Below are 24364 nucleotides of genomic sequence, written 5' to 3'. Positions count from 1 at the left end.
TTCCCTGAAAACTCAGGAGTCTCAGAACTCTCAAGGAGGCACTTCCTCTTGTGCCTCTTGAGTTGGTGGTAAGCCTGCAAGAGCCAGAATGCTCTCAGTCCTGCACTGGACACACACCCTGAGGCTTTCCACCTGAGTGCAAGCCATCTGTGACCTTGAACCTAGAGTGCTCCATCAGTTGGGTCCCCAGGGACAATTCTGCTCCAGGGCGGGACTCTTCACCCTGCTTCACCCTGAAAACCAGTAGCCAAGCAACTTTCTCCACTATTTCGGTTTCTCTTGGCTTGGTTCACAGAGGGAGGCCTAGGGTGGGGCTAGTGTCTGAGGACACCCCCTAGGACCTCAGCTCTGACCTCAACCAGGTTTTAGCAATCACCTGAAAGGTCAGGTGGGACCACTCCAGGTCACCTCCTGGAGGTGCTTGATTGACAGTGCGCTATGGGCAACCTCCTGGCATGGTCTCCTGTGTACTGGGCATCTGGACTGTGTTTGGGGAGCTACGGGTGAGGAGGAGAGGAAAGGGAGGAGGGAGAGGGAAAGGAGGAGGGAGAGGAAGTCCCCGGTGCTTGAGAGGCTGGGTCAGGAGCGCGTGGCCGCGGACGGTTGGGGGCGCGCCGGGCTGGGGCGCGGAGCCGCGGAAGGGGCGGTGCGTCGGGGTCCGTGTCGGGGTCGCGCTTCGGGCGCGCCGTGGCCCCGTCGGGGCGGCGGGAGCTGCGGAGCCGCCATGGCGGACCTGGAGGCCGTGCTGGCCGACGTCAGCTACCTGATGGCCATGGAGAAGAGCAAGGCGGCGCCGGCTGCGCGCGCCAGCAAGAAGGTCGTCCTGCCGGAGCCCAGGTACGGCTCCGGCCCTCTCCGCCCTCTCCAGTGCTTCCCGATCCTCTCCTGCCCTCTCCGGTCCCCTCCTGTCCCCTTCTGTCCCCTCTGATCCTCTCCCGTCCTGTCCGACACCTCCAGTCCCCTCCCTTCCCCTCCGCCTCGCGGTCCCGGGCTGGGTGCAGGGCCGTCTGTCTGTCAGCACCCCTTCCCCTGTCCTCCACCTCCACCCCCCCACCCGCGGCAGTAAGTAGACCTTGAGTTCTCAGTTCTGTCGCTAGCACTGTCACCTGAGCCACTTTCCTCAACTTGGACCCCTGGCGGCCTGCCCTTTTTAGAAAAGATGACAGGAGAACTGCTTGAATGTAGCCTGGTCTTACAAGACTGTATAGGTTCCCGCTGAATTGGCCCTGGCTGGTGACTCCCTGCCAAGTTGCCTTTTTATCATCACTGATTGATTATTGATTTTACGGAGGTGTGATAGCTTCTTGGGGCTGTACTTGTCCCAGGGAGTTCCTATCGGTGTTCCAGAGCAGGTCTGAGGGCTCCCATTTGTAACTGACCCCACTGAGGGTTGCATAGCTGGTGTGGTTCTTCCCCGAGCACCACAAACAGCTAGAGTTGACAGCAAAATCGTCACGGACTTTATGGCCATCCCTGAACCACTCAATTCTGTAAGGATCTAAACCAATGTTGCTCCCTCTTTGGAATGGTCAAATGAGACACACCCATGTGGCACCAATTTTACCTTGATGTAGGGGAAATATACATATTTATTCTTTTGATATTTTGAGTTACTGGGGATGGGGCCTGGGGTTTCAAGTGTGCTAGATAAGCAGTCTACCATGGAATAGTATGCATAGTCCCTAAACAACCATTCAATTTGGAATGATGGTCAGATTTTTTTTTTTTCCAAGTGTGTTTGTGAGCCTGGTGATCCAGAGAGCATCAAATCCCTGTGCTGTGTTTGCTGGGAAGATTCATACTGTACACACAGCTGTGCTGGCTGGGTATTTTTGGCTTGTCTTCCCTTCCAAGCTTTGGCCCCTTGCTGTTTTTTTCGGGGTGTGTTGCTCCCTGACAGAGCAAACCAGCCTTGAGAGGAGACTTCGGTGGGCTGTGGACAGCGCACACCCTCCTGAAGTTTATCCTAGCTGAAGCTTGCTGGAAATGGGACTTGATTGACATCTCCAGTAAGTAGGAAGGGCAAGACCCAGGACTCCCCAAGTGAGACTCAAGCTTCAGTAGAAAACTCCCCCTACAGGGTTCATTTCATTCCCTCTCTCTCCCTTTCTTCTGCCCCCACCCTGTGAGGGGCAGGGAATCTTAAATATGTATGGTTTCTATATATAAAACCAATAAATCACAACTCATGGGGAATTTTGTGGGGGAGGGGGATATACGATTACTAAAATTAGGGAGGTCCGTCTGCTCATCTTTTCTCCTTGGTATTTTGAACCATAGCTGGGCTTCTGATCTGCACTGTTGCTCTTAGGCCACACACTCCAGTGTCTGGGGACTTCACTTCCCTGTACTGACACCTCTGATTCTCCATGGCCCTCCTCGGGTGATACTTTCTTTCTTTCAAAGGAGAAGTGTTGTGCCTGAGATTGCAAGCCCTGACATTTTAAGGTTTTGCGATGTCAACAGGAGAATCCAGTTAGGACAGAGTCCTTTGAGGACTGCTGTTCTGTTGCTATTTTTCAGGTAGACTCTTGAACTAGGCCATGTGTCCCCTTCCAGGATTCTAATCTGTTGCCTATTTGTCTTAGTAGCTTCAGCCCCTAAGTAACAACCTCCGGTGACAGTCCCTCCTGGTGCCTTGTGAGAGTATGGCTGCTGGAAGACATTGTTCAGAGTTGTGTTTGCATAATGAGGAACATGTATTTGAACTTGCCTACTGGTCTGTCACTATTGATTTTTTATTTCCAACTAATTATCTGGTCACTGTTAGGATTCTTAGTGCTTCCTCATCTCAGTGCCTCTGCCTCTTGCCAGTTTTCAACAGAACCAGACAGTATCATGTTAATTATAACAAAACTGGTCTGCAGGGCCCAGCCTCCTTTGCCTGTTACTGAGAATCTCAGAAAATGGAACACTGAGCCCAGGGGAGAGTTTGCCTCCCCTGAGAAGGCAAGAGGCAAACATTTTGTTATGTTGACACATTATTCAATTAACGGGCCGATGGGTGTAAATCCTCTGAAGGCTGACTATTTGTTCAAATCACATCTCTGCTTCAGTTTTACCCAAACATTTGTTGAGCTAATGGAGCTGATAATGGGGACTGTTGGAGGTGGTGGCTGTGACCCTTGCAGCCCCGTTAACCAGCACATTTGTCTACTGTGTCTGTTGTATGCCTCAGTGACAAGAAATGTTCCAAATGAATTGGGTCTAACTCACAGGCAGCAGTGGCCCGGAGAGTCAGTCAGCCTCTTAGTCATGTTGCGGCTAACACAACTCTTCACGTTGGGTCCATTTCTCTGTTAGCCTTTTCCGAACAGAATGTTATTGAATTGACTTGAAGGCACATGCAGCCGAAGGAAGTTGAGTCATGAGGCTGGGTCTTCCCCTGAGAAACCCTTTCTTTTTACTGGGTCCCCTTACTGTTTGTTTGGTCCCCCACTAGGAAGCTCCTCTTGTCAGTCACTCATGCAAAGCAACTGGGAGAGCAGAAAGAACACACCTTAGGCTTTGGCCATGCCAGGGTGGGTGTGTAGAAGTCAGCAACAACCTTAGCTGTCGGTCCACACCTCCCACCTTGTTTGAGCCAGGTCTTGTTCACTGCTGTGTAGGCCAGGACGGCTGACCCTCATGTTTCTGGCCTCCTCCTCCTGCCTCTATCTCTCATCTTGCTATAACAGCCACACTGAAATCACACCTTGTACCTCTTCACCTGGGTTCTGGGGATCCAAACTCAGGTCTTCACACTCTTGGTTTACTTTTACTGAGCCATCTCTCCGGTCCTGCTTATCGTTTCTTATCCCAAGTTGGCAGCAGCTGTCGACTTGTTTCTCGGAAGCAGGTGTGGGGAAGTTCTGACATACCCACATATCCCTTCCCACTAGGACTCTGAGAGTAAAGACATGGGGAATAGACCTGGGCAAGAGCTTTGCTTTCAAGTGTGGGTGCCTTGCTGTTCTATTTGACCCCAGGCAGGCATTGTTTGGATCCTATGGTTCTGTATTTGTGGAACACATCATGCTTGTGAAGTGCTCTCTCATTACTCATGAAGAGCTAGCTGTCCACGTTTGGCAACAAAGTGACTTGGCCATTCACGTCTCTTGTCTGTCAAACAGCCCCCTTGACCAGCGAGGAAAGGGTGAGGTTCTCTGTCATTTCACTTTGTGATCACTTGAGATGGTCCTCCCTGTTCAGCTTTTAAGGGTGTTCTCTGGCTTCGTTCTGTGCCAGAAGCCTACCCTGGAAAACATGGTGAGAACCGATAGGGGGTGGGAAGTCGTCAGGTGGTGGCTCTCTGCAAGGTCCCAGTCCCCCACAAACAAACAAACAAACAAACAAACCAACAAACCTGTAGAGCCTTTGGGAAGAGAGTGTTTCATCTTCCATAGGAGTCATTCTAAGAGAGGAAGCTCTTCTTCCCCACGAGGCACAAATTCGAAAGGCAATTTGTCCTGACCTTTCCACTATTATTTCATTCTTGGTCAAAGTTAATTTGTGCCAGCGTCTTGGAGAGGCACTGGCTGCTCACAGCTGCCAGTTCTTGGAAACAGATGTTCTGGAGCAATCAATTCGGGATGAGGACCTGCCCAGTGGAACACTGTAAAATGCTGGAGATGCAGAGCCCTGTGTGTCTCTGCGAGGTACAGGCAGTCCTTGCTTTGACGATCTGTTCTTAGAGACAGTCCTCTGAAGCACTTGCCCAGAACCTGGCTTTGTCAAACACTCATGAAGACAAGGCTGAAACTCAGGGGAGGATGTCAGGGATAAAGGAGACGCAATGAGAGTCTATGTCAGTTGGTGGAAGGATGGAAGTGAGATTGGAAGCAACGGAGGGGGGGCTTTTCTCCTTGGTTCCCCCAACACCCAGACAAAAGAAATGTGTCTGCTAGGTAATGACATAGGAGCTAATGTCATTGGCAATATCTCCTCTGCCAGGTCCTGGTACTGTCAAGTGTTGCCTCGGTAGCCACACCAGGTGCACACCATTCTCCTATTTCACACATGCTCAAGAACACCAGGGAAGGGAAGGCAGGGAACTGCAGATGGATCCACGATAGAGGATGCAGGATGTAGGATGTGAATCTGGGCTCCCCATTCTACCCACCGAGCAGTTTAGCCTTCCCTAGCTGAGCAGAATAGCCAACACCCTCACCATCAAGGTCTTAGCATCCTGTGCCCTCCCTATTGGTGATGAATGCAGTAGAACAGAAGGTTCTAGGAGAACCTTGGGAAGTTCTTGGAAAAAAAATCAAACCATAAAACCTTGGAAAGAGAGACTTGGAAAGTCTCCGATCATTGTATTCCATTCCCCCACTTCTAACACACACCATCTAATCATCCCTGACCTTAAAATGCTCCAACAGAAACCCCTGTTGTAAGTATTTTTATTCAGTCATTAGAGCTTCGAACCAGAGGAAGTCTCCTGAAGAATCTCAGACACAGGAAAAGGCGGTTTTCCATCGTACTACCTCAGTACATGGTGTTGGTACACTTTCAAGAAGCATAGGACAGTGTCAGGGTGTGTGTGCAGATCAGCTGGCAGAAACATGCAATGGCAGAAACATTTGCCCAGTGTTCAGTGAAAACCTCAGCTTGATTCCCCAGCACTGTGTAAACAAGGTGAGGTTGTACACACTTGTAATCCCAGTACTCCAGAGGTAGAGGCAGGAGGGTCAGGAGTTCAAGGTCATCTTCTGCTATCTAGTGAATTAGAGGCTGGCTTGGGCTACACGAGAACCTGTCCTGAAACTCAAGATGAGGAGTAATTGAAAGCAGGGAGGAAGATCCCAAATTAGACATCCACAGCTGGAGATGTGAAGGTGTGTGTTGGAAGCCCTGGTGCCAGGCTGCCTAGAGGAGATGGAGGCAGGACCCTGGAAAGTTGGGGGAATGGCTGGTTGGGCCCTAGAACCAGAGTGGGTACACCTCCCAGCTGTCTCCCCAGCTTTTTTCTTTGAGTTACCTGTTGTGGTCGTGTGCGTCTAGAACCTTCTACACAGAGTTTCCCTCCTTTCTCTCTTCTCCCTGTGCCCCTCCATCCCTCCGGTGAGGTCTGGGGTCATCACAGGCTTTCAGCTCTTGACTTGGTGCCTTCCTTCCCTACCATGAGCCAGGAGTGATGGTGCAATGCTCTGGGCAGCTCTGGTAGTGAGCGGAAGGTGGTCATCCCTGCTCTTTCTTAGACCTGAGCAGGCTGTGGAAGCACACAGAGTCTCACCCCCTCTCGTGTTTGAGGGGCTCTTGGAGAGCGACCAGTCCAGTCACACATCTCTGACACCTTTGGAATGTCTGTAGTGTCACAAGACTGTCCTAAAGTACAGTCTGAGTGTTGGGTTCTTCTGTCACTTTGTGGTTCTCAAAGCACAAGTATGGCAGCTCCCCAGCCTGCCTTGGCTTTCATGGGATGTTCTGTGGTCCCTTGTCATCTTGTGTACACTGAGGTGTGCACATCACTTTGTAATCCACTCAGCACAGGAGTGGCTCTGTTAAATGAGAAGCTTAAAATTCACAAAGATGTCAAAAAAGACAGGTGTAAAATGCCTGTGAGGACTTTAGGTGCGATATCTTGGGTGTTGTATGTGTGGTTGGCTTGCTTCTAAGTTCTGTTTTAGGGAGAGATTTTTGGCCCCATGAGTGCTTTAAAATATCTCATGTCAGTTTTACGGCCAGGATTCGAATTAGGATGTGGAGTGTTACACACACACGTTATGTCAGTGACCTTGGCAGCTGAGGGCTGATGAGCACTAAGTGGGTATCCGGCAAGGTAGAAGGCTTGCAATTGTCAACAGGGATGTCTGAGGAAGAAGGCAGGCCCTAATTGTGCAGATGAACTGCCTTGCCTTGTGAGGATGGTAAGAGCAGCATCACTGGGATTCATAAACACAAATCCTATTAGCCAGGGAGGGCTCTACCCTCCTCAATCCTAGCAGCCTCGCTCTTCTGTCTCTAGAGCTGGGTGTGACCCCAGACCTCACACGATAGGCAAGCACCGATGCTCTCCCTCCTCCCTATTGCAGCATCCTGAATCATATTCTCGAGCAATACACTCTGGTGCGTGCTGCTGTGCCATTGCTGGCTGGGGTCTAGTATTTCACAAAGAAGAAATCCTCACAAGAAGTTTCTCTACATTTTCCATGGTTTCATCCAGGCTTTCTGTATCTACATGGCTCTTGATAGGGATTTAATTTAAAATTGAACTAAGAGTTACATGAATCAACCTTCGTGTGGCTGCTGGATATCGAGGACTGTGTTTTAGCTTCAAAGGCATCAAAGACTGTGATATTCTGCCTGTATCCTCTTCGTGAAGTGTGGGAGTCTGGAGGGTCTGATGGTGGCAGAGCTCTTCCTTAGCTTGTGTGAGGCCCTTCACAAAGGGGGAAGGAAGAACAAAAAACCTCATATGCCTGCCTGAGGGGCTTGGTGGTGAGTCACAGGTCCACTCAACACTGGACTCCTGCGACGGCAAGCCAGGGGACTGCACACCTGCAATGTGGTGTCACTATTTCCTACAAAATTGGTGGTTTATGTGTGGCACATTGCGTCAAACATGTATGTGTTGCACGTGTGTGTGTGTGTGTGTGTGTGTGTGTGTGTGTGTGTGTGTGTGTGTGTTGCATGAGCAGGTGTGTGCAGGTACACATAGAGCGACATGAGCGTGCGTGTGGAGGCTGGTGGTCAACCAAAGGTTTTGTCCCTCAGAAGCCGTCCACCTTGGTTTGTTGAGACAAAATCACTCATTGACCCAGAACTCACCAGTGAGCTGGGCTGGCCTCTGAGGGCCAGGGATTGCCCCAGGTTTTGCCTCTCCAGTGCTGGGACCGAGCTCAAGTCCTGGTGCTTGCAAGACCAGCAAGCACCTCACTGACCGAGACATTTCTATTTCTTCTATTATAAAGACACTGTCGGGAAAAAGAGTGTACAGTGAGTGAGTCTTGTCAATAGGACATTAATTGTAGACTAGGGTATGCCAGGCTGGTGTCCTCGGTGCTTCAATCTGAGCCCTCCTCAGTGGGGTGGGAAGGAATTAGTGTTTATATAGAGACCCAGGACTCTGGCACAGGTGGGACGCTGCCTGCACCCGCTCCACACTGGATGTGACACATACATCCAGAGTCTGATCAGTGGCTGGCTGGCTTGCTTAGATGCCTGCCTATGTTTCTGTGCCGTAGACTAAGGGACCTGCCTGATGGCTCCTTCACAGAGCTGGGACAGCTCCCTTCGGAGGCTCTGCCTCATTGCTGTTTCAAGCTCAGTGCTTGCCTCGTGGCTCTCTCCCATCTGCCTGGGACAGTGTGCGTGATGACAGAGTGCATTTAGGAAGAGTTGAAGAATCTGGTGACTCCATAGTCCCTCCGCCTTCTGAAACAGTTTGGACCTGAGGTGTAGACTCGTCTGCAGGAAAGCGACCGCCATGAACCCGACTTCTCACTTCCATTTGTCATGCATACACATGAGACCAGCTGGCGGCTGCTGGTCACTCTTTTCTTGCTGTGCCACAGACACAAATTTAAGTTTTTCCTTTTTAAATTAATTTATCTTTTACATTCCAATCCCAGTTCCCACCCCCTCCTCCCACTCCCCACTTCCCATCTGCTCCATGGAGAGGTTAAGGAAGGCCTCCCCTAGGAAGTCCGGTCCATCATCTCACTGAAGCAGGACCAAGGCACCTCCCCACCCCACACCCCTGTGTCTAGGCTGAGCAAGGTATCTCTCCATATAGAAAGTGCTCCACTAAGTCAGCTTTTGCATTAGTGTTAGGTCTTGGACCCACTGCCAGTGACCTCATATATTGTTCCAGTCACACCATTGTCACCTTTATTAAGGGAGTCTAGTTCAGTCTTATGCAGGTTCCCCATTTGTCAGACCTGAGTCAGTGATCTCTCACTAGCTTGGGTTAGCTGATTCTGTGGGTTTCCCCATCATGCTCTTGACTCCTCTGTTCATATTATCACTCCTCCCTCACTTCAATTGTACTCCAGGAGCTTGGCCCATAGGTTAGTTGTGATTTCTGCATCTGCTTCCATCTGTTTCTGGAAGAGGGTTCAAGCTTCTCTGGGGCTGTGGATTGTAGGCTGGGTATCTTTTGCTTTATGTCTGGTATCCACTTATGAGTGAGTTTATAATATATTTGTCTTCCTGGTTTTGTGTTTCTTTAACTGTTGGGTGCTGTGGGTCAGGGCAGAGCCACAGTGACAATCAGGGACAGGATCATGAGTCAAGCCCAACAGCCAGGGCAAGGCTGGTCCTGGAGTCTGAAGAGGGACCTGGCTGTGCATCTCCAGGAGTTACAGTTACTTCTGGCATGGAGGGAGTGGGGTGGGGCAGGGCAGAGTACATCATCTCCCTGTGAGGAAGCATCCAGAGTTTTGAGAAATACAAACAGAGTGGTACAGGATCAGGGACCTGTTGCTGGAGATGCACTTTAAAATACCGTGAAAGATGGACCAAGTGTAGGAGGCAAAGGAACCCTAAATCCTGGTAGCTGCTAAGGATGGGCACTGGGTGTCCTTATACTCCACTCTTGCTGGCTGAGAATAACATTATTATTATTATTATTATTATTATTATTATTATTATTATTATTGACAGGATCTCATGCAGCACAGGGTGGCTTCAAACTCACTGTGTCACCAAGGATGACCTCAAATATCTGATATTCCAACTTCTGTCTCAGGAGTGCTGGTGTTAAAGAATGTGCCATCATGTCCTGCTTGTGTGATGCTAGGGTGAAACTCAGGGTTGGTGCATGCTGGGTTCTGGGCAAGCAGCCTGGTTTGGGAATTCCTGCAGTGATGGTGAGGTGTGAAGGTGCTAGGTGTGTTCTCTCCAGGTGGAGAGCCTCAGTTGTCACACACAAGTGGACTGTGACCGTGTGATACAGGTGCACAGAGTTCTGCATTGACAACTTCCTGGTGCCAAGAGCTTTGCTGAAGCTTCTTGAGATCTAGATTCTCAGTGTTGGTGAAGAAACCTGGTGGGAAGGCAGGGAGAGCCTGGCTGGTTCAGATGAGCCCCGCTTCAAACAGTCACTCCCTGTCTTCTTATTAAGATGCTTGCAATAGCTTTCTATTTTAAAACCACTTGCGGGCCTGAGAGCTGGCTCAGCAGGTGAAGGTGCTTGTGGCTAACCCTGGTGATCTGAGTTCAATACCAGGACCCATGTGGTGGGAGGAGAGAACCAACTTCCATGAGTTGCCTGTCTTCTGACTTCCACATGCTCACCGAGACATGCGCACAACAGTGCCACACCCTCTACTTCACTGCGATTAACATGTTTCCAGATGTGTTGCTAAGACTGGTACTAGGAGAAGTGAAGTTCTAGTGAAGAGAATGGATAACGGAGAGCTACAGCGTTCCTAGAGCAGATGCAGTGGTGTGCAGATGTCAGCAAGCCTCCAGACAGCTTGTTCATTTCAGAAAGCACAGAGGCTGGAACCACATCGGTGTGAAGAGCATTCGCCCAATGGGGACAGTTCCGTCCCCAGCTCTGAACAAAGTCGGTGAAGACCCTAAAAGAACTCATAAGTGGGTCCTCACTGACTCAGAAGAGAAAGGGCACAAAATAACCAGTAGGCTATTGAACAAGTAAGACAAACTCAAGGAGCCTCATCCCAGTCCACGGATTAGATTTATGAACAAATAACTTTGAGCTGGGGGGAAGGGTGGGCTCAGACAGTCAATACCACACAAGATTCTAATCCTTCTACATTTTGTGCAGAAACAAGTGCCAGGGTATCTAATGAAGCCATCATGGAGGTGTTGTATCAGAAGGCAAGGGGACTTGTGTCTATGGGGCCTGGGGAACACACGGGACTTTTCCTGAGCAAACCCTGAGACTGCAGCCTGTGACTGAAGAGATTTAGGGGTGTGGAGACACCAACCTGAAGTTCTCACGTGACCCGAGTTGCCATGCACCAGTTTAAAAGGCTGAGTGCCCTTAGGAGAGGTGCCTGGACCAGAGGTGTCCTGGACTAGGGATAATATTTGCAGGCATATGATGAGATAGGAACGTGTCTAGTTAAAGAGGAACTCGATGTCACCCATGGCCCTAAAGGGCATTTTGTTAGTGAGACCTTGTATCAAAACAGACAACATTTTCAGGTTCTGGGGTATTCTGAATTCTGGGGTCTTCAGATTAGGGGTGCATCAGGTGACTGTCCTCAAATGGGGTGACTTAGTTTGTCGCCGCTTAGCTGGACAATACTCATTTAATGACATTTCTGCCAGGCTCACACTGTTTCAGGGAGGAGGCAGCCTGGCCGGTACTGAGGGCGAGCGCTGGCTTTTTCTGTCAGTGAGTCAGTATTTGCTGGCCAGTTTCTCCTCCCAAGCTCGGGAGGGAGGTGCTTCTTTGCAGCAGGCACATTGGCCCTGATGCTGCAGTGAGCATCTTTACAGTGCTGTGAGGCAAGCGAGTCCCACTAGGGATGCTGCTTGCTGGCTTCTGTTTTCCTGCATTTAAAGGGAAATTACTGGTCTTTTGTGCATTTACTTGCTGTATTATCCTGGCCTGGAAAAGCCAGTGCCTCCTGTCCCTGCTTCTCTCTTTGTCCTCATGGGGAACCCCTCAGTAGCTGCAGTCCTGAACAGTATGATTGTGTTCAAGCCCCACTGTCCTGGCTGAATACTCCATGCCTCCTCTAGATGAGGCCCCGCAGGACAGGGAACATCCAGCCCAGAGCTGATGTTGAGCAAATAAGTGAATAGCAGATGAATGAACTGTCTATTTCTCGTCCTCCCAGGGAGAGCATATATTTAAAAAGCAAGGCCTGGTGGGCCGGTCTGTAATCCCAGCTATGTGGGAGGCTGAGGCAGGAGGCTCCAGGTGGAAGGACTCTGATTTTCCTTGATAAAGTTCAGAGTAGGCAACCTAATGAGATCCTGTCTCAACAGAAAGGAAGAAAGAAAGAAAGAAAGAAAGGAAGAAAGAAAGAAAGGAGAGAGAGAGAAAAAGAAAGAAAGGAGAGTACTGGGGATATAGCTCAGTGGGAGAGCACTTGTCTAACATATACTAGATTTTGGGTTCAAGTCCCACTCAACCCTCCAAAGAGAGAGGGTTGCTATCAATACATGGTAGGGTTGATATCCAAAGCATTGAACTTTAAGACAGTTGTGTGCAGGACAAGCTTCTTTATGTTGGTGACATCAGGAGCTCCTGGATTCTTTTGTATGCACAAAAACACAAACACTAAGACATTGGTTCTCAACCTGTGGGTCACAACCCCTTTGGGGGCTGAATGACCCTTTCACAGGGATTGAATAAGGCCATTGGAAAACACAGGTATTTACACTATGATTAATAACAGTAGCAAGATTGCAGTTATGAAGTAACAACGAAAGTAATTTTATAGTTGGGGGTCACCACAACATGAGGAACTGTATTAAAGGGTAGCCACATTAGGAAGGTTGAGGAGTATTTTTTTCTAGGAAATGACATTATTTTAAACTGCAGATTTGTATACATAGGACTAAATAGCTTTCCTTAAGCTGTGAGAATCATTTTCTTTTCCTTTTTTTTTTTTTTTTTTTTGTCAGACAGGTAATCCTGGCTGTCCTGGAACACACTCTGTAGACCAGGCTGGCCTTGAACTCACATAGATCCACCTGCCTCTATCTCCTGAGTGTTGCTCCTGAGTGCTGCACCACCATGCCTGACTCAAGAATCATTTTCTCTAGACAATTCTGGGGAGCCTTACATAAGAAAAATACAGCTGAGGAACCCAACCTGAGGAACCAATCCATTTCTTGGTCACTCATGGGACAGGAGGCTAGAACCCACAGGGCTCAGGGCAAGGCAGTGGGGGTTGGTTAGAAGCCTGGAGTCTTGGAAGGACATTTTCTGGGAGGCTCATTTTGTTTTGAGAAGTAACTTGAAGGCTCCATGACAGTACAGGATGTCGTCCTAGGCCGCTGGCCTTGCTGGTGTAGATTGTCTGAGAAACTGAGATAAAGGGAAGTTGGGTGCTCTGAGGGTATGTTGAAGGTCAGCGCTGTTGGGCAGGGTGTGGTTTAAGATTACATTACAGCAGAATCACTGTGGAGGGGCCCCTGTGTGCGTGTGAGCATGGGTGTGTAGTAGAGTGTGCACATGTGTGTGTGTATGCATGTGTAGTGGAGCATGTACGTGTGTGTGTGTGTGTGTGTGTGTGTGTGTGTGTGTGTGTATGCATGTAGACTGTGTGTGTTTGCGTGTGTGTGTGTGTGTGTGTGAGAGAGAGAGAGAGAGAGAGAGCATGTGTGTGTAGTAGAGTGTGCACATGTGTGTGTATGCATGTGTAGTGGAGCATGTACGTGTGTGTGTGCATGCATGCAGACTGTGTGTGTTTGTGTGTGTGTGTGTGTGTGTGTGTGTGTGTGTGTGTGTGTATACCTGGAGGTCAGAGGTCAAGGTGGCTTGTCTCCTTTTACTGCTCTCCACCTTCATTTTCTCATTTTTTAGCCAGAGTCTCTTCCTGAGTTCCCTGGTTAGGCCAGGGTGGGTGGCTACAGAACATGAGGAATCCCGTCTCTTCTCCAGCGCTGGGATTGCAGGTGTGTGCCCTGGTCCTGGCTTTTACCTGAGTGCTGTGGAGCAAGACTCAGGTCCTCATGGTTGCATGGCTAGCACTTCATCCACCAAGTCATCTCCCCAGCCCCTGGCACCCCTAGTTATGAGGCCTTCCCATGACCCCAGGTTTGGCAAGGATGAGAAGCCAGTGAGTGACTGGCTCTGTTTCCCATGGCTGCTCCCTGTGCCTGCCATCCTCACTACCCTTCCTGTGGGCTTCTGCCCCAGGCCAGGCTTCAGCTAGGGATGCTTCCCCAGCAGGAGCAGGGGAGGAGCCAGGACAAGCCAACTTCCTTTTAAAGAAGTGACAAGGAGGAGCTTGTCCCTTCTGGTCAGGCCTTCCACCATTGAAAACTTGGTCATGTCCCCGCCCCGCCCCCCCCCAACACTTATTCTTGAGGTGCATTGCCTGTGGGCTGTCTGGGTTCTCCTCTGTTCAGATGGACATGGAGGATAGTGAGGAACCCTTAGCACCAAGGGTCCTAGATGCCAGAGGCTGCACTTGGCCAGTGGGGAGTTGCAGGTTTCAGATTTCAGTCTCCAGCTGTACTTCCTGGCATTGTCCAACCAGAGAGGTGTTTATTTGGGCCCCCTTAGTGTTAGCTATGCAGAGATGCAGGCAGGGGACGGAGTTAGACAAGGTGCAGTCCAGTGCCACAACTTGGCACCCTGGGTGATGGAATTCAAGTATGTTTAATGTAATGCAAAGAAGGGGGGCTGGGGAAGTGGGTTTGCAGTGCAGCGGGAGAACCAGAATTTGTCTTTAGCACTCACATGACCAGTGGCTTCTGTCTGTAATTCCAGCACAGGGGATGGAGACAGGAGGATATCTATGGGTGACTGGGCAGCTGACCTCATGGAATCTGTGAGGCTCCAGGCCCAGGGAGAGACTCTGTGTCAAAAAAAAAAAAAAAAAAGGTGGCACACGCAGGGTGTGTGCCTGATGGTGTGTATCTTCCATTGCTTGGGAAGCAGAGCCTGGAGGATCTCTGCGAGTTCCAGGACAGCCAGGGCCACATAGTGAGACTTTGTTGCAATCAATCAATCAATCAAAAATGAAAAGAGATAAAAAAAGAAAAACAGTAGCACATAATAGAGGAAGAAACTCATTGATGTCTTACTTCCATGTGCTGGAACACACATGTGGACATGCATTTGCATCACACACACATACACACATGCCCTTCACGTACACCATACACATACACCATACATACACACAATACACACCCCACACATACACACACCACATACACACACACACACACATACACATACACACACCATGGCATTGACTGTCCAGATCTTGTTGGAGTAGCACCAGGAGCTTTGAAGTCACACAGCTTCTCTGGAGTGTGAGAGTTCAGGGACAAATGACTGCGGGTGCTGGATTGTTCAGGGCTGTGGGATTTATATACAAGTGCTGAGGAGCTGGGGGATGGAAGAGATGAGGGAGGAACTGGGGGGATGGAGGAGGCTGGGGAGGAGCTGGGGGATGGAAGAGATGAGGGAGAAACTGGGGGATGGAGGAGATGAGGAAGGAGCTGGGGGATGGAGGAGGCTGGGAAGGAGCTGGGGGATGAAGGAGGCTGGGGAGAAGCTGGCCCCCATTTGCATGGTGAGACACTCACATAGCCTACTGTGCAGCCTGTGTGGTCTGGTGGCTTAAACAGCAAGACAAAGTTTCCATGGTGACTTTGGCTATTTGGTTCTGGGTTGTGTGCCTAATGAGTTGTTTGTGGAAAATCTCTAGCAACTGTATGTTAAAAAACAAAAACCCAAGCCTTGCGGTTTTGTTCCGAGGGACTTGAAATTTGAAGTGACGGCTGAGCCATTTTTCTTAAAGACATGCCCTGTGGTTTAAGGCTCTGATGAATGGTGACAACTGCTGTCTGGGTGTGCATGGTTTGAGGAGCACTCGCACGCCAGCTGTCCCGGTCTCCCCACCTGCTTCCTGTGCAACTAGACTTTTACAGGAATGTGATGCCTACCAGGTAAAATATTTAGGCACTAGAATAAAACAGCCAGGCTTCAGGTGGAGCTTGGTGGATTTTAACTGTGGGAGCTGTGCTGGTAGGCCATCTGCTGAGTCGTCTCCAACAGTGACAAGCTGGGAGCTCTACCTCTCTTGCCTCAGCGTGAGGAGATCAGGTGCCTGGTCCTTCAATTAATTGTGTGTGTGTGTGTGTGTGTGTTGTGTGTGTGTGTGTTGAGGACAGCTTCCAGGAGTCACTTCTCTCCTTCCACCGTGTGAGTCCTAGGTATTGAACCCAGATTGTCAGGCTTGGCAACAGGCACCTTTACCTGCTGAGCCATCTTGCCAGCCCTTTCATGTGATTTAGTAGCAGAGGCATTTTAGCCATGGAGCTGTCTGGTCCATGTTCTCAGCAGGCTCTCCATAGCACTACTCTTTCTCCACACAGCCGCTGTTCAGTTCTAAGGAACATACTGGAATCCAGTCAGTATCTGTCTTATACCCTGGCTTAAGTTGTCGAGGAAGCTGGAGGCCAGGACTGGATGCTTTCATACTTTGTGTGGGAAAACTGTCAGAATTGTCCAGAAGGAGGGAGGGCCATGTGTAAGCACCGCCTCCCCCAGCCTCATACCATGTGAAAGCTGTCAACCCCCACCCCAGCCTTGTCCTCTAATGGCACCTGGACATTCTTGTCTTCCTGCACCTCCCATTCCCCCTGGGTTATTAAGAAAAATACCTGGGCAGGTGTGTTGTTTCATCCCTAGCTCTTTCTGTAAGTGTTCATGAGAGCTAGTAACTCTCTCCAGATGTTCAATCAAGCCACAGGTACCTCTCGCTCTCCCTCTCCCTCTCCTCTCTTTTTCTCTGTCTGTCTGCCTATCTCTCTTGGTCTCCTTGTCTCTCTGTGTCTGTCTGTCTCTTTCTGTCTCTCCCTCTTTCTGTGAGAGGTCTCACTAAGTAGCCCAGGCTGATGTCAAACTCATGATCCCCCTGCCTCAGCCCCTGAGTGCTGAGATAAGAGACACCGTGCCTAGCAACATTTTAACATAAAAAAGAATTGTCTTAGTTTATATTTCAGTTATGGCTTGTGTTTGCCTGGTATTTTTTTCAAGTCATGTAGACCCCTGGGCCCCACCACTGCTGTGATTTTTGATTTTGATTTTTGATTTTGACCACCTTTTGATTTTTGTTTGTTTGTTTGTTTCAGTAATCAGGTCCCTCACTGTGTTCTGTTGCTGTGATAAAGCACCATGACCAAGGCGAGTTTAGAAGGAAGGGTTTGTTTGCGCTCATGGTTGTTCCATAATATCCAAGGGGATAGGAGCCCATGACCATCATAGTGGGATGCATGCCAGCATGGAGGCGTGGTGCTGGAGCTGCAGCTGAGAGCTCATATCCAACTCACAAGCATGAGGCAGAGAGCACACTGGGAATCACTGAGCCTTTCCCCCAGCGACACACCTCCTCCAACAAGGCCTCACCTCCTAATCCTTCTCAAATAGTTCCATCAATTGGGGACTAAGTCTTCAAACATAGGGGGTTCTCAGCACCCACATGGCAGTTCACAGCTACTATAACTCCAGTCCAGGGCCATATCCAATGCCCTTTTTTTTTTGGCTTCCTCTGGAACCAGGAGCACACACATGGCTCACGGAGGCACATTCTGGCAAAACACCCATACATATAAAAAAATTTAAGATTAAAAAAATTAAAGGAGACAGTCAGACACACAGGCACCTTGTGAACTATAAGAAAACCTGATAAATTCCATCAAAATGTAACATACAAGTGGGTGTATAATGACATATACTAGGTAATGCTGCACATATCTCCACACACCATCCTCAGAACCTGGTCCCACCCTCTGTAGTCAAGGAACATGCACTGTTTTATTTTTGCAGGGGAGGGCAGGGGAGATTGGGAGTCTCAGTTCTTTAACTCAGTGTGATTATTTTAGGCTCTCTCTGTGCTGTTTAGGGCATAAATCAATAGTTCTTTTCTCTCTGATCCCCTGTTTTGAGACACTGCACAGCTCTGGATAGCCTGGGATTCACTATGTAGAACAGGCTGGCCTCAAACTCACAGAGATCCACCTACCTCTGCCTAGCTCACCCCTTTTTATTACCAAGTAATATTCCATTAGACGACACCCTCTCAGCTCTTGTGGAAATGTGTGTTATTTACAGTTTTTTAGCCATCGTGGATAAGGCTGAGATTACCAGCCAGACACACGAAACTTTTACTTGGCTGTATGCATTCACATTTCTGGGGTAAGTGCCCAGGAACGGAAGGTGGATCTTATGGCAGTGTTGTTGAACTTCAGGGCACTGCCGAGCCCTTTGTGGCGCTGTCTGTTCCATGCTCCCAGTAGTTATCCTGGATTTGCTGACATGGAATTCGGTCTTTTCTCACAGCAGCTCCTCTGACAGTGTGTGGTGGAGTCCACACTGTAGTTTCAATTCCTCTTTTCTGGTGACCCGTGATGCTCTGTCCCTCTTCAAGGACATCCCCTTTCCATCCTCTGTAGATCTCCTCTGATGAAGTGTCTGTTCATTTATATTTTGCTCATTTATATATATTTTTTGAGACAGGGTCCCAGGTAGCCAGCTCAGGCTGGCCCTCAACTTGTTATGTAGCTGAGGATGTCCTTGAACTTCTGATCCTCTTGCCTCCACCTCCCAAGTGGAGTGTGCCTCCACATACAATTATTTAGACTGATGTTCTCTTTAATGTCTCTTTTTAGATTTATTTATTTTATGTGTACGAGTGTGTGTGTGTGTGTGTGTGTGTGTGTGTGTGTGCATCATGTGAATGTCTGGTGTCCTCTGAGGTCAGAAGAGGATGGTGGGTCCCCTGAAACTGAAGTTACAGACTCTTTTGAGCCACCATGTGAGATCTTGGACCCTCTGCAAGAGCAGTAGGTGCTCATAACGCTGGCTGTCTCCAGCCCTTGTTTATTGTTTTCTTGTTGAGTCGTCAGGGGCTCCCTTCATGTACGTTGGATTCAGGCCTCAGCCGGATGGCAATCGGGGTCTGCCGTTGGTTCTCTCAGGCTGTGGTTTATCCTTTACCCTCTTACATTCTAATGGCAAAAGGGAAGTTTTGACGCCAATGGGCTTGGTTTTTCCCTTGTGGTTCCCGGTTTTGTTTTCTCATGTGCAGTGTGGAGGCCAGAGTCAATGTCCAGTGTCTGCCTGGATCACTTTTCACTCTATGTTTTGGTACGGGGTCTCACTGGCAGGTTCCAGGTGTGTGTGTGTGTGTGTGTGTGTGTGTGTGTGTGTGTGTGTGTGTGTGTGTCTGCGGCCCTGGGGGCTTAGGTTACAGATGTGTGTTGCTAGCGTGGATGTTACATGGGAATCTGACCTCAGGTCCTCACTGGTGCAACATAGTTTACCAACTACTGTACCAGCTCTGTGGCTTGTGGTCCACTCTTATATCTGACATCTTTATTTAGTCCCCAGGGATAAAGACTTTTTTTTGTAGTTTTCTTTGGGAAATTCTGTGGTTCCATATGTAAGTCTATGATGCACCTATGTGTCTATGGCACATCACAAATTATTTTCTGTATTTGACGTTGGAAGACCAGCCACTTTATCTGAACTGGTAATTAAACATGAGAAATATTGGAGATGCAAGCAGCAAATCAAGACATAATCATAGGATGGGTTTCAGTGGTTAGAAAGGAAATTGGGCCTTTAAATAAAAGATAATTGTGTTGCATTGAAAACTCCTATGTTTAAATGAGACTGAGACTCAGGCCAACCTTTGTAGAAAGCAGATTTAAAAAGTCTCAGCATGGTAAATAAGGCAAGAATTGAGAGTCAGAATGGAACCAGTGATGGTAAACGTGCTTATTGTGGGAGTCTAAATGTTCCGGGGCCAGTCTCTGGAGCTGTCAGGATGGTGTGTGAGCCAGTCATAACGTGAGAGATTCTAAATCAAATGGATTCCTTAGCTCATTCAATAGGAAAAGACTCAATCTTCCAAAGGAAGCAATCCACAAACAGCCCATGCTGAGCTAAGCTTGGTCCTTTCCTCCAGGCAGCATTTGACACATTGAGAAACGAGAAACATGTGCTTGCCTAATTTTACTTTTAAATTACTTCTTGTACCCTGTTCGTCGCTAGTAACCCACTCCAAACAAGGAAAGTAACAATGTTTCCTTCCCTTGAGCTGGGCGATGCTGGTGTCCTCTCTCTCTGCCTGCAATATCAAAAGCTGACTGAGCTCCAGGGAGAACAAGGCTGAGGAACCTACAGAAAGGTCAACAGGGTTGATCGCAGAGCCAGGAACATTCTTCATCTCCCAGCGTTTGATGGCTGAAGGGCAGCCATTGTGGCTCATGGGAGAGAGGGTCTGCATTTCCATTAATGTTGCAGAGCAAGAAGCCTCTGCAGGCAGAGAAGTCAAGGAAACACCATCTGAGCGCCACACCCCAGAGGAGCCTGGCTGCATCTTAAGCCTGCACTTAGGAGCTAAATGGAACCTTCTAGAAGAACACCCTGGTGGGGTGGGTTGTAGCCTCAGATTAAGCAGGTTTGTTTTTTAAAAAAAATCGAAGCGTCAGGATTAATCAAATTTCAAAACATAAGGCTCTGCAAAGACATCAAGGAATTTCAAGATGAACTCTGAGAAACTATTCAAATAGCTGCCATGGTTTCCTCTCTAGGTGCTGTGAGAAGCAAGAGCAACTCAGGCGAGAAAGTTTTCTTAAGTCCTAGGCCCATGTTACGGCTGTCACTGAAGTAGTCAAGGTGGGCAGGGACCTGGAGCAGCCACATCCACAGACAAGGCATCGAGCATGAATCCTGCATGCTTGCACTCACTTTTTCCTCTTTTATAGCATTCAAGTCTCAAGACAAGAAGACGGTGCTGCCCACTGTTAGGTTGGGTCTTGCCATGTCAATTAACAGCATCAAGATGATCCACCACAGAGGTTTCCACAGACCAACCTGACCCTGACAGTCCCTCAGCAAGAGTCCCTCCCAGGTGACTGTTGACAAAGCACCCTGATAATAATATATGGTAACTGGAATCCCAAATACAGAAAGAACTACATAACAAAACACCAATCCTCCTCAAACCTAGTTAAGTATTTGAAGGGGTATTCTTCCACAGAAGACACACCAGCGACAGAACAGGAAACTAAGGCCCAACTGTGCGCTGTGAGCCAGAAACTCACTTAGGAAATACAGATGCTCAGGCAGTGGACCCCACACAGACACCAGCTGAGGGAAACTTGCAGCAACCTGGTTAGGCTTTAATGAAAAAGGGAGAAGAACCAGGGCTGTGAAACGCATCTAGAAGAGAGGCTTCATGATGGTGGGTTCCCTCGTCACTGAGGCACAGCACCCCCTGCTCATGTGTCTAATTGAACTTCAAAACACAACACAGGCAGACCTCTGTGAGTTTGAGGTCAGCTTGATCTACAAATCTCCACAGAGAAACCCTGTCTCAAAAAACCAAAAGATCAAACCAAACCAAATCAACCAAACAAACAAAAAAGCAAACCCCACAATGTAGGTGGCATGGAAAGCAGACACGGGCAGAGTCAGGATTAAAGTTGGAGAGTTCTGCATCCCCAGCCCAGCAACTTATGGGAAAAAAAAAACAAGAGAGGAGCTCAATAATACCACATCTGGAAAATCTAAGTGACACTGTTACTCATCCTGACCCAGTGAGCATTTACTAGTCAAGCATTCTGCTCACGCATGCACAAAAGACTCAAAAATAGATTACCTGCTGGGTGGTGAAACAAAGGTCAGCAAATCCAAAGAGAGCAGAACCATTTGGTTTGTGCTTTCTAGCCACTGAAGAATTAAGCTGGAATCAATAACTGGCAGGGACCTGACATCTCCAAGAACTCAGAAATAAGCCATGTGAGCGTAAGCAAATTGCAGAACACAGAACGAGTATCAGGGGAAATTAAAAATCCATCAGAATGGGGGAAAATTAAGGCAGGTATGTCAGTAGCTGTGAGATGCAGTTACATCAATACCCAGAGAGAGCTCAGTGACTGCCAAGCTACCTCAGAGAGAATTAAGGTCACCCACAAAACTAACCAAACCAACCAAGGAGCAGCAAAGACCAGACCACATTGTACTTGTGTGAGGGGTTGGGTGGGGCAAATACAGACCTGTGGGTATGTGCTGTTGGTTCCACAGAGGGGTCCAGGATGACTCAGTGAGGATCAGATAGTCTTGTCACACAGCAGTGAACCATTAGGGACAACATGACCCTGCCTTTTACAGTATCAGTAGCTGAAATGACCATTGCACCCAACGTGAGAGCTGCAGATAAGAGTCATTTTGTTGTTTTAATTGTTTGTGTCTGTGCGTGGACCTCAAAGAGGACCCTGGATCCCCAGAACTAGAGTCACATTTGTTTGTGAGTCACTGGTGCGAGTGCTGGGAACCAAACTCTGGTCCTCTGCAAGTACAGCCAGTGCTTAGCCATCAAGCCACCTCTCCAACTCTAAAAATCCTGAAACTTGTAAAGGAAAATATAGATGGCCTTGGCGGCATGCATACTACAAAGCAGTATTGCCCATCAAGGAAATGACCCACAACTTGGAAGTCATCAACTAAACCTGTGTTGGGAAGACCCCATGAGAAAAAAGAGAAGATGCTAGGGGCCATTTTGGGGAGACAACTAGAGTCATATAGACATCTGTCCTTCCAGGCTACATCAAGAATCCTTACGTTCGATAACCAGGTGAACAGCCCAGTGAAAAGCCAAGAGTATTGGATGGGGCTCCTCAAGCATGCAGATTTATTGATCCTGGCCTGTGTGTACAGACATGTTCAACATCACTGCTCTCGAGGGAAGTGCAAGTTAAAATACAAACTGAAATAAGACCTCCCACACATGGCAACACTGTCTAAAAGTTAGAGAGAGTAGCCTCAGCGTGGACAGGGTGGAGGAGCAGCTTGAAACACCAAACACTGTCAGTGGAATGAGAGGAGATGGGAGGTGATGGGGGCTCTTGTGGCTGCGGAGTTTACGGTTTCCCTTGATGGATGATAGAACTTACCAGGCAACCAGTGCTCTCAACTCCTCGGTATTTTCCTGTAAGAGATGACAACATGTGTCCTTAAAATGTCTTACTCAGGTATATTTAAGGTATTCATCATTCATAACAATCCCAAACTGGTGGCAACACAAATGCCCACAGACAAATGATCAGCAAACCCTGGGCTATTCCTGCAGAAACAGAAGCCTGGCTGGGGAAAGGCTAAGGACTCACAATATGGAGTGTGGGCGTAGTCCCTGGGCTAAAGTGAAAAGCAAGCTCATGAGATGAGACAGCCCATTGTGGAGGCCGCTCATGAGACAGCCCAGCACGGAGACAGATGCAGGCCACCATCTTGATCTGTGTCATGTGGCCTGTGTGGAAGGCCCCTAGCTGCCTAGACTCCAGAATCTGTGGAGGTCATTCTACCTTCTGGGGCTGATGGGAACTTTTGATGTCTGTTGTTAGGACAAGGTGTTATAGGGTGTGTGTACTTGTGTAAGGCTCACCTAACAATGCCACTGAGATATCATTTAATTATGACTCATGATGGTTTGAATAGGTATGGCTCCCATAGACTCATGTGTTTGTGTCTTAGTTGGGGGTTTCTATTGCTGTGAAGAAACACCATGACCACAGCATGACTTCTGAAGGTTTTGCCCAAAAGCTTTTGCCCATTATCATCGTGGCAGGGCATGGTAGCGTGCAGGCAGACATGGTGCTGGAGAAGGAGCTGAGAGTCCTACATCTTGATCTGTAGACAATAGGAAGTGAACCGAGTCCCACACTGGGACTGGTAGCTTGAGCATCTGAGACTCAAAGTCTGCCCCCACAGGGACACACTTCTTCCAATAAGGCCATACCTACTTCTACAAGGCCATACCTCCTAATAGTGCCACTCTCAAACACATGGGTCTATAGGGGCCATACATATTTCAAGCCACCACAGTTTGAATGCTTGGCCTATAGGCAGTGGCACTATTAGGTGGTAGGCCTTTGGAGGAAGTGTGTTACTGTGGGGGTGGGCTTTGAGGGATCATATGCTCAAGCAACACTCAGGGTGGGATTCAGTTCACTTCCTGTTACCTGAGGATCACGATGTAGAACTCTCAACTAGGTCTCCAACACCATGTCTGCCTGCATGCAGCCTTGCTTTCTGCTGTGATGGTAATGCTCTAAACCTCTGAAACGGTAAGCCAGCCCCAATTCCCTGTTTTCCTTTATAAGAATTGCCCTGGTCATGGTGTCTCTTCACAGCAATAAAAATCCTAAGGCATGACTTATATATCAAAAATTAAAAATGAATTATACCTTGGTTTGTCTTTAAATGGTTTTAAAAAGTAATTCTGGGCCAGTAAGGAGCTAGGTGGGTAAAGGCACTTGATGACAAGCCTGGCAATAGCAATTCCATGTCCCAAAGAGAATTAAACCCTACACATGTTCCCCCAACCTTCACGCTTCAACTATGCAGGCTGACATACACTAAATAAATGTAAAATACAGAAGCAGCTGGTCCACTCCCTGTCAGTGTCTGGCAGACTGGATTTCATTCCATTCGAATCAGTGCTCTGGGGCTCACATACTGAAAAGTCCCCCTTCTCCATTTCCCATCTCTGTCCCTGTCTCTGCCACACGTCACAGCTCAGTGTGTATGCCACTCGCTTTGGGAGCTCTCCGCTCCTTCCACATCAACACTCCTTTGTGTCCTGGTTGTGTCCCTTTCATAATTAGCCCTGATGTCTTACTTCTCCTTCTTCAGACATGTACTGCCTGCCCTAGATTCTGTGTTGTTCTATATAAATTGTTTCTTGTTTCTGCATCTTGTGAAAGT

General features: G+C 48.5%; 1 protein-coding gene across 1 annotated transcript in view; it reads left to right on the top strand.

The window, feature by feature from the left end:
• The first annotated feature begins 724 nt into the window (after positions 1–724).
• LOC100761290 (beta-adrenergic receptor kinase 2) overlaps positions 725–24364 on the top strand; it is an 89246-nt gene continuing 65606 nt past the window's right edge. Inside the window, exon 1 of the mRNA XM_027415948.2 lies at positions 725–837. Coding sequence (XP_027271749.1) covers positions 725–837 — 113 coding nt within the window. The remainder of the gene's footprint in view (positions 838–24364) is intronic.

This window comes from Cricetulus griseus, chromosome 4 (genome assembly GCF_003668045.3).
Source record: "Cricetulus griseus strain 17A/GY chromosome 4, alternate assembly CriGri-PICRH-1.0, whole genome shotgun sequence".
NCBI lineage: Eukaryota > Metazoa > Chordata > Mammalia > Rodentia > Cricetidae > Cricetulus > Cricetulus griseus.
Note: the sequence above shows the minus strand (reverse complement) of the source record. Positions and strands in the feature narration are given on the sequence as shown.